This window comes from Hipposideros armiger, unplaced genomic scaffold (genome assembly GCF_001890085.2).
Source record: "Hipposideros armiger isolate ML-2016 unplaced genomic scaffold, ASM189008v1 scaffold_94, whole genome shotgun sequence".
Classification (NCBI taxonomy): Eukaryota; Metazoa; Chordata; class Mammalia; order Chiroptera; family Hipposideridae; genus Hipposideros; species Hipposideros armiger.
In genome coordinates this window covers 2,001,885-2,012,775 of record NW_017731444.1, presented here as the reverse complement: position 1 = coordinate 2,012,775, position 10,891 = coordinate 2,001,885, and the positions used below count along the sequence as shown (strand labels likewise).

Below are 10,891 nucleotides of genomic sequence, written 5' to 3'. Positions count from 1 at the left end.
TCTCGGATGAGCCCGTTCCCGGGCTCCTAGGGCCGTGCGTTAGCGTTAGCGTTACTTTGCGCAGAGCAAATTCAATCCAGAAATCACCCTCAGGACCTTTGGGGGGTTTGTGGGAGGTTTTTTTTTTTTTTTGGTGAGGGGGGAAGGGGGGTGGGGGGTAGGTGCTCAGGAAAATCCGTGTGTCAGGAATCTTAAATCATAGGGGTTTTTTTTTCTTAAAAGTACATTAATCATCATAAAGTGCATAAAAAAGATAAATTGGAATTGACTCCAAGATACCAAACACGCAGAATAGAAAGGAAGAAAGTTGGACCAAAGCAAACACAGGCCACAGACATTAACATCTCCAGCGCCAATTGGGGAATGTGGTTTGGTAGATTTCATAATCTTTCTTTGGGGCCCAATGATTTGATTCTTGGGGTGGAAATGGGCATTGATCAAAGTTTAGCTAAATTTTTTAATTCTGTGGCTAATTTTGTTTTTGTGTTCATTTTGGCTCAATTTACTCTTTTCTCAGAACTTTAAATAGCAAATAAATAAAAAAGAAGCTTTTATGGTGGCAACTTAAGATTACTTGTATGTGAGAAATAATTTGGTTCTTCTCTAGAAGTCAGCCACACTGTTATGACATCCCTTTGCTTAATAATGGAGCCTTATGATATTATTGAGAACAATACAATTTGTAGAAATGTGCATAAATTCTTTGTTTTTGTTTTATGTGGTTTTCTTTTACCACTCTTATTTCAAAACATTTTAATTTGATTCTTTTTTTCCCTTTCTTGCCTTCTTCTGATTTTTTCCTTATAGTTTCTTGTTTTCTGATTTTTGTCCACTTTATGGCCCTTTGAAGTTCCATTACTTTAACTTCAATAATTAATATATTGTTGATAAATCAGAGCATCTTGAAGAGAACAAAGAAATTCAACACCTGGATATAAATCAATCACCCAACACTTCTCAAATTCTTAAGTTTTAGGAAAGAAGTGACCTATGTTCAGTTTTCTTAGTTTTGTCCACCTTTTCCTATTCTGTGGTGTTTTTTTCTCCCTGTTTCCATCTCCTGTTTTTCCCAGGCTTCCCCCTCTATTTATTTGACCATATTAATTAGAGAACTCAAACTCTTCATAGCATAAAATAAGTAAATATAAAAAGCAATCAGGATACATTTAAACCAGGAGTGGTTCACAATCTAATAGATCTCTGTCATTAGTTTGTCATTTTGTATCTTAAGTAAGGGTTTCTTTTTATATAATTTGAATTGAATGATACATTGAACTAGAAGATAATCTGAGTGTTATTTTGTAGAATTAGTGAAAAATGTTTTTGCTTGCTCTAAAATAACACTAAAACGTTTTTGTAATCAAATTTTAAATGTCTTTTAATTTTCTCTCTAGTTCGTTAAATACAACTAAGGAATACAGGCAACATGTTCTACACACATGTGCTTATGAGTAAGCGAGGGCCATTGGCCAAAATCTGGCTTGCAGCTCACTGGGAGAAGAAACTCACAAAGGCTCATGTATTTGAATGTAATATAGAGATAACCATTGAAAAAATTATTTCACCTAAGGTATGTTATTGATTAAAATTATGGTATGTATTTACCTATGGAGAGGAAAGGAATTAAAATGCATTATATCATGAAATACATTTCCAAGGAAGTTTTACTTCTCCAATGGTCTTCTCTTTTTTAATTCCTATAAAATTTATTGTCTGAATATATATGTGTGTGTGTATATATATATATATGCTTGTATAGGTTTCTGTTGGCAAGAATAACTTTTATATGTATCATAAGTAGATTGGACCCTGAAGAATAAAGGCCATCTTTTATATACATTTTGTAATCCTTTCTTATTCCCTAACAAAATATACATACTAGGTACCAAATAAGTATTTCTTAGAAAAATAATAAGTGAATAAATGGAGAGAGTAGAAAGAAAAAAGGAGGATTGAGTATAAATCAAAATATATATGAAAACATTTAATAAGCAATAAAGTACTATGTTAATTATGAAAACTATAACAAGCTATTAGAATTTTCATTAAAATTTTTCAGTATTTTTGTAGGTTAAGTATTTTTCTGCTTGAGAGAAGGACGAATTATAATTGAAAATCTATCATGTTTCAGGCACTGGACTAGACTTTATATTCATTAGTTTATTTAATCTTCACAACAACCCTGTGAGCTTCTTTTTGCTTCAGTGAAGTGTGGTAGTTAAGAGTATGAACTTTTGAGTTGGTCAAATTTAAATTTAATTCTTGCTCCATCTTTTAATAGTTGTGTTTCTTTGGCTATGCTACTTAATATATCTGAATCTCAGTTTTTTCTTCTTTAAATAGAGGTTGTTGTCAAAATTAAATCAATATATTGAAAGTCCTTAGGACAATGCCTGGCACAAAATAAGTATATAATAAGTGGTAGCCATTATTAATTAATTGAAGTTCAGGAAGGTTAAATGACTCAGCCTCAGCAACTGAATCAAGGTTTGACCCCAAGCCTGCCTGACTGAAGATTTTATATTCTTCCCATGAAACCAATAATAGCCTACTTCACTTAAATGCCACATTCAATTATCTTCATTGAATAAGAAGAAAAGTTAACCATTTTACATCTAATTTTTAATATTCTAATACTTTAAAAATTATTGAAAGGTGAAAATTGCACTTCGAACTTCAGGACACCTTCTTTTGGGAGTTGTTCGAATCTATAATAGGAAGGCAAAATATCTTTTGGCAGACTGCAGTGAAGCATTGGTCAAAATGAAGATGACATTTCGCCCAGGTATACGTGCAATATTGATTTGTCTCACTCATCTTGGTTCTCTTTTGCATTTTTGTTTTGGGTGGGATCTTTTAATTGGTGGCACTCTGTATTTACAGGGTGAGTATAGTGAATGTAACTTTCCTTTGACTGAATCTAAGTTTCCATGGTAAAGGAAAAGTTACATTCTTTCTCTTGCTCTTTTCCTGTGTTTGCAAGAAAAGGTTTGCTTTCAAAAACTTGTAATGTTTCTGTGTATGTACATAAGAACTATACTTAAAGCTACCACACTTGTGTAAGAAACTCTGATATTCAGTTTTAATGGGTCACTTAGTTTGCCATATCTGTTTTTTGCCTTTTTGAGATAACTTAGAAATAGTATGATTGACAAAACCTGGATATCAATAATTGTCTTTGTTTTCATAATTCTCAAGACTCTAAATGCATGCTATTTATGAAATATTATAGAAAACCTCTAGGCATTCTAATGTGCTAGAGATTTACATATAAATATAATGCCTTCAAAATTGAATTTAATTTTAAGACATTAATCATTTTCCATCTTATACTATGGTTATTTAGGCACATGCTTTTCCTCTCTAGTCTGCAAGCTCCTTGAAGGCAACATTTTTGTCATATTTATTTTCTGAATTTCTTGTAGTACTTTTCTTAGTGTCTTGCACATACCATTCTCTCGGTTAATATTTGTTGAATCAGGGTTGACAGGGTTTTTTCTTTATTTAAAATATTTGTAGAATCTCTAGGTAGATTCATAATGATATCTAATATGGTTCATTTGTTCATTATTTCATTTATGTATTCCACAAATATTTATTGAGCTCATACTTTGTGTAAAACACTATGAAAGGTTCTGGGATATAAGGACAAACAAGACAAATAAGATCCCTTTCGGTCTGGTGAGGAAACCAGCTAATAGAAAAGGTTTACAATAATTATTGTAATCTAAAATTGTTATAATTATAATTGAGTGTATTATACTATCCAGGAATATAAAAAGAATACTGCAACAGAAAATAACAGCAAAATTTATTTTAGTTAGGCTAGTTGGGAAAAACATTTCTGAGAGGATAAAATTTAGCTCAGACTTGAAGAATGAGAAATACCCAGCCATGTAAAAAGTCCCTGAGGGAATAGCATTCTGGGCAGAGAGAACTGCAAGGGCAAAGGCCTTGAGGTGGAAAAGTGCTTGACTTGTTCAGGAAACAAAAGGGCCAGTATGGTTGGAGTATAGTGAGTGAGGGAGAGAGTGTCGTTCGATGATGCCGATAGGTTTGTAGGGCTGCAGAGGCCCTGATTAGAAATTGGGATTTTATTTACATGTACTGGGGAAGTCATTGAATCATTTTAAGCATGGGAGTGACCTGATCTGATTTCGTATTTAAAATATCACTCTGGCTGCTTTGTGGAGAATGGACTGAAGAAGGGCAGGGTGGATACAGGGAATCCAGTTAGGAGACTAAGCAGTAGTCCAGGGAGAGAAAGTTTCACTTAAAAAAAAAAAGACTGAGGTAGGAGTTTCTTATTTTATATAGCATCATTTCTTATTGGGTGTGGTGTTTTATTCTTTTTAAGGACTAGTTGACCTTCCAAAAGAGAATTTTGAAGCAGCTTACAATGCTATCACCCTGCCAGAAGAATTTCATGATTTTGACAGCCAGAATGTGAAGTAAATGATTTTATTTATTTTCCTTCAGTTTGATTTTCTCGATATTGTTGATCTTCAGAGTTCATGAACACAAATGAAATGTAGTTAACAACCGAAGTAAACATGCAGTCACAAAGACTTAACTTAGTGTGAAATTTCTAAGTACAACACCTAAAATGTATCATTATATTTGCTGACTGTAGCTTGCAATATTGACAGAATATTCATTCAGTCATTCAGTAAATACTTATTGGATGCCTTCCATATGCCAGACAATGTTGTAGGCACTAAGGAGATAGCAATGAATAAAACATAGCTCCTGGCCTCATGAATCTTACATTTTAGTTGGAATAGACAGACAATAAACAAATGAACAAGTAAATATACAACATGTCAGGAGATGATCTGTGTCATGAAGATAAATAGAAAATAAAAATAGAATGGTCAGGAAAGCCTTTTCTAGTATGTTCAGAACAGAAACCTGAAGGAGGTGAAGGAACAAATAATTCAGTAATGTGAGGCAGAATGTTCCAGGTAGAGCAGGTGAAAAGGCCCTAAGACAGAGTACACTGGACATTTTCAAGAAACAGAAAGGAGGCAGGTGAGACGAGGGGAGTAAATGATGGTCTGAGTGGCAAGAAATGAGGTCAGAGAGGTAGCTGGGGATGCAGATGATGTAGGGTGTTGTAGGCTGCATTAAGGACTTTTATTTAATTCAGGGAGCATAGGAGGGTTTTGAATAGAAGGGTGACTAGATTTGACTTGATTTCAACATGCTCCCCCTGGCTACTTACTGTAAGGGGGAAAGGGAGGAAGCAGAGAGTGTGAGAAGATTATTGCAGTAAGAAGTGCAGGTAAGAGATGACAGTGTCCATGATCAGTTCTCAGCCTTCATTTTATCAAGGGGGTAGCATTCAAATTATGGATATATTTTGAAGGCGGAGCCAACAGAATTGGATGATTGTAGATGGCTTTAAAAGAAAGAAGGAAGTGAAGGATGACTATATGATTTTTGGCAGGAGAATGGAGTTACCACTTAATGATATTAGGATAACTAGGGAATGGCAAGCTTAAGAGGGGCAGGGAAGTAAATTAGGATTTGGGCATAAGTTTTGAAATGACTGTTATACATCCAAGGGGAGTAGGTAAAGTAGTTGAATATCTGGGTCTGAGATTCAGGAAAGCAGTCTGGATGGAATATAGAAATTGGGGAGTTGTGAGTATGTAGATGGAACTTCAACCATGAGGCATAAGAGATCCCCAAGGGAGTGAGTGTAGATTTGAGAGAGAGAAGTCTGAGGACTGAGTGTTAGGTCATTCATAATAATAAGTTAATAGCCTGGGAGATGTGGAAGAACTAATAAAGAAAATGGATAAGGAGCAGCCAGTGAGGTAGGAAGAAAATTGAGAAAGAAGTATCCCAGAGGCCGAGAGTAGAAAGTGTTCCATGAGGAAGGAAGTGAACATCTATTTCAAATGCTATTGGTTAGAGTAAGATAAGGACTAAGAATTAACCATTTGATTTGTCAATCCGGAAATCATATACATGTATAATAAACTAGTGTTTATAAATAATACTATTGAGAAAATGAAAGTTTCCTTATTTTTTTTTTGGTTTTTGTTTGTTTGTTTGTTTGTTTTTCTTTAGCTGAGCCATCCTGCCACCTGTTGGCAGCTCAGCGGCTGCTCAGCTCGGGCTGGGACTCGAACCCGAACCGCTGTTGCTCAGAGCTCGCACTCTTGCGCCACCTCTTAACCAACTGAGCCACTCGGCCAGCCCAGAAAGTTTCCTTATTTTTATAAAACATATTTTTGTTCTTGTGGCTTTGCAATATACTGCAAAATCATTGTTTTGTTCATATGTTTTCCCCAATGTTATATTTCTCCATAGTGCTATTGATGTTTCAGAACAATTTATTCAGAACCAAAGCAAACCAGAAGAAATCACACTTAGAGATGATTATGGCAATAATCTACTTTTCCAAGCTGGAAGCATTGGTGAGAATATTTGAGAAGTAAAAATTACAAGTCATAATCAGTTTTATATTTGCATTTTTGTATTGAAACAATGCCAATAGAAATAGCTATTTCTATGCCAGTAGAAATAGCTTTAGAATGAATCTTTTGATGTATAAATGTAAACCCACCCCCCACCCCCCCAAAGATTTTGTCCTTGCCGTTTTCTAGTTTATGCAGGAAGAGCATGTTCTTAGTAGATAAACAGACATGGGTTTGCATCTGGGTTTTCTCTATTGACTTAGTATGTGATATTGGGCAAATTATCCTAAATTCTCTGAGCCTTACTGCCCTATCTGTAAAATTGGGATACTACTAACAACATCACAGGGTTATTTCCCTTATTACCTTCTTTAAACCTTTCCATCAGTGAGTGATTTTCTCTCCCTCAAAAACGAACTCAAACCTAATGTCCCCCAAGAAATGTTTAATATTAAATCCATCCTATTCTGCATTACAATATAAGATTGAAGGCAATGATTATTTCATTATTTATTTTTTGCATTATCTCAGGTTCTTGTGATGCTCAGTGCTAAGAATATCGTGTCATAAATCTTATTATTATCCTATTGACCAAGGCTGATTTTTTTTTGGAGGGGAGGGTAGCTATCACCTAGAAGATGTAAACATATTTCTAGTTCTTTTTGAAAAAGTCAGTCTTTTCTATTGAGGAAATCTTTAGTCCAGCTCAGTGAAGGTTGCCTTTTTCAACTCTTAGTTTCTAGAAGATGTGTGCCTATAGAAGAATTTTCAATGTGAATGATACTTCATGATTTTCTTTACTGACTAGCACTAACATGGGTTGTTAGAGGACAGGAAGAGAAGACCAATTTCTGAGCCTCCGGGGTTTCAGACTCCTGGACTTAGAGATTCTAACCCTAGGAAGGGAAAGACTGCATGGGCTGACAGCCAATCTGGAAGCAGGCCAGTTTGAAGCGGGGAGTTTATTTTATCTGCTGCTGTCAGTGTCTTGGGGGTTTTCTCTCCTAAGTCTCCATTTGGCAAAATATTTTACCAGTCAGAATTCTAACACTGATACTACCAATGGCTCTGCTGGGTTCAGATCCTGGCTCTGTCATTTATTAGGGTATGACTATGTGCACGTTACAAAACCTTTCTGTGGATGTGTTTCCTTGTCTGTACAATGCGTATCATAATAGTATCTTCTATTGCATAATATAAGGCACATAATAAGTGCTCAGTTAATGGTAACTGACCAGTTTTTGTCTTCTTTACTGCTGTATTTCTAACACTTAGCATATTGCCTAATACCCAGTCATTCAATAAACATTTATTGAATGAATGTTGTAAGCCCATTCTTTAATATTTACCAAACTTCCCATTCCTAAAAAGGCAGATATACTCTTTCTTTTCCACACTCCCATTATGAATAAATAACACAAGCAATTATCCTTGAAATAATATAAAATAAGACTTGATCAAGCAAAACATGACCTACCTAAAGTAGAAGAATCATTCCACTGCCAATAATAACCTTCTGGGAAATTATTAAACTGTACACAGCTAAAAACTCTACCCTGATGTTTTGGCTTTTTTTTTTTCTTATTGTGCTGGGAAAAGCATTAGACCAGAAATCCAGTTTCTACTGATTAACTAAGTGACTTTAGTTTAATAATACAAAAGTTTTTAGCTCTCATTTTCCTTATCTGTAAAATGAGGGGGGCTATACAGATGATATCTGAATTTCCTTCTAACCCTAAAATTCTGTGTTTCTCTAATTCAGTATTAATGATGTATATTTATTTAGGGGAGGATACTGAAATTCTTAGAAGACATAGCTTCTTTGATGACAACATATTGCTGAATTCCAGTGGTCCTTTAGTTGAACATAGTTCTGAAAGCCTCGTTGGAGAAAAATCTCTCCTCTGTGACAGTGGAGATGGATTTGGAGATGAAGGGGCTGCAGGAGATATGATTGGTATGCTGTCTGGTTCTATAGAAATTGGATATTTATTTCTATCAGGTTACTGTAATATATTAGTAAATTTATTAGATCAAACTAAAATTTCAGATATGCTTGTATGTCATATAAATCAACACATTTTATACATAAGTTTTCAAAGTTTATGGAATATTTAAACATTTAGGCTGGGTCTAAGTAAATAGCCATCTGTTTAAATACATTTTCCATGCAGGTTGTGAAATACTGCTTGTTTATATTTCTTAAAATTCCTTATTTTTAGGGGGAAAGAATAAGTTTAGTATATTCCTCACAAAATATACTAGATCATATACTAAAAAACATTGCTTTCTTTAACAGAAATAGCAGGACAGCTATTCTAAAGGATCTACCTAGCATTTTATATTATTATTTTATTTTTATATTATGATATTATAAAGTAATCATAGAAATAGCGTAGACAAAAACTGGGAAATCCAACTTTGTGACAAGGCTATTATCTTGATATTAGTTTAGTAAATATTTATTGAAATTAAACATTTAAAAATAGATTTTTAATAAAGGAAAGGAAATTAAATATATAAAATTCTATGTCATCCTGCATGAAATGTGATAGTCTATGTAACCAATCAAATCTAAGTAAATAAGGTTCATTCACTTTCTTTAACCCTTTCATAATTCCTTGCATATAATAATGTCAATAAAGGTTTAGTGAACAAATGATATTCACCTCTGATGACAAAAACATTTATTGTGTTTTTCAAGACATTTTATTGCAAGATGATGAGAATATCCTGTTAGAAGACATACATTTGAACGGAGAAATTTCCCTGCCTCCTGAGCCTACTGATATTATAGTGGGTATGTTGGAATTTTCCTTTGTGTAGAAAGTAAACAGATGCTAATATTCAATTTAAGCCTCAGAACTTCTGATTTTAAGTAGCAGGATAATATAGCGAAAGATAATAAAAAACGTTCCTCAAACCCTCTTAGTCTGACTCTAGACAATGTAGAATAGGAAATTTTGTTCTGAGAAAGAGACAATAATGGCCATTTAACCAGGAATGGGTTTATTTGGTATGAGAGTACATTTAAATACCCTGCCAAAATACTGTGCATTTGAATCATTAAATTAATATATGTTACATGGTAAAAACATCATTAATGTTTGACATTAACATGGTTATTACGTATTAATATTAATGCCATATGAATATTAATATGGTTTGATAACCTATATACAATTTGAAAGAAATTACAAATGGAGGGATATTTTCTACTTGAAATTCATGTGAAGGTACCTCAAATGATTTGAGGTCTTTTATCTGCTTTTTTTTAAGAATTAAAAGTATGATTAGCTCCATTTTGTTTCTTCACTCTTTTTAAGGTTACATTTGCTTTCTAACACAATAATAGAAATTTAAAATGTGAAAAGACATGGGCAATAAAAACTTAGTTATGGTTCTTTTTGGGTCAACTGATAATTAAATGATTTAACAGAATACAAATATTTTTGGCAGACGTAATCAAATTTAAGTCAGTCATTTAATATGGTTGGTGCCACTGTTTTCACTGTCACATCTAAATCCGGCCTTATATGTCACATGTGCAAAAGAGAGTGATAATACTTGACTCACCTAGATATTGTGGGCCCCAGACCATATAATATCTGTGTCTCTTCAACTCTATTCAATACATAATTCTAAGAATTCAGATGTGGCTCTTTTGCTAATTTATTAGCAAAATAAATCTTCAATTAGTTTAATTTTTACTTTAATTCTCATATAGTCCTCTAGTTTGTAACATAACCATTTTGGTTTTTTTTTATAATTCCTTTTATGGTGATGTTGATTAGTAGAACCAGATAATCCAGAGTGTATATGTCTACCTGAAAATGAAGAAATGGATGCAACCACATTATCAAAAGAGGAAGAAATATTTATCCTTGATCCAATTGTTGCTTCAGGTCAGAGTCATTCACATATTCTGTTTTCATTTTTGACACCTACTGTCTTACTTACTATTAAATATTTGAATAACCTATGATATATTTTAGGAAGTAGTCAATCTGGTAATAACATTTGTTATATAATAGGGGAAGAATGTGAAGGAAATTTGAGATGATCCTTTCATTATAGTCAACCCTGGTCAAACCCATATTTTCAGCTTGGGAAACTGGAAGATTTAAAACTGAGTTCAGTTCCAATAATTATTGAACCATTACTCAAGTGTTGGGCACAGAGATATAGAAGACATAGTTCCTGCTTTTAAGAAGCTTACAGGGCCGGCTGAATAGCACGTTGGTTAAGAGTTGGCTTGGGACGTCAGCTCTGAGCAGCAGGGCCCCGGGTTTGGATCCCACATGAGGGCCAGCTACACTGCGCCCTCTACAGCTAAGATGGTGAACAACAGCTTGACCTGGAGCTGGGCTTCCTTGACTCGCCGGCAACAGCATAGGCTGTAGTAGGGCTGGCCGGCAGTGGGCATGAGCTGCCATGAGCTGCCATGAGCTGCCATCCAATGG

At 34.2% G+C, this 10,891-nt stretch overlaps 1 protein-coding gene across 1 annotated transcript in view; it reads left to right on the top strand.

Annotated features, from left to right (window-relative positions):
* The first annotated feature begins 1,424 nt into the window (after positions 1-1,424).
* The window catches only part of RAD21L1 (RAD21 cohesin complex component like 1), a 45,583-nt gene continuing 36,116 nt past the window's right edge, over positions 1,425-10,891 (top strand). The window contains exons 1-7 of the mRNA XM_019645681.1: positions 1,425-1,570; positions 2,656-2,785; positions 4,358-4,451; positions 6,322-6,428; positions 8,215-8,385; positions 9,133-9,228; positions 10,223-10,333. Of these exons, the coding sequence (XP_019501226.1) occupies positions 1,427-1,570; positions 2,656-2,785; positions 4,358-4,451; positions 6,322-6,428; positions 8,215-8,385; positions 9,133-9,228; positions 10,223-10,333 (853 nt within the window). The 5' untranslated portion in view covers positions 1,425-1,426. The remainder of the gene's footprint in view (positions 1,571-2,655; positions 2,786-4,357; positions 4,452-6,321; positions 6,429-8,214; positions 8,386-9,132; positions 9,229-10,222; positions 10,334-10,891) is intronic.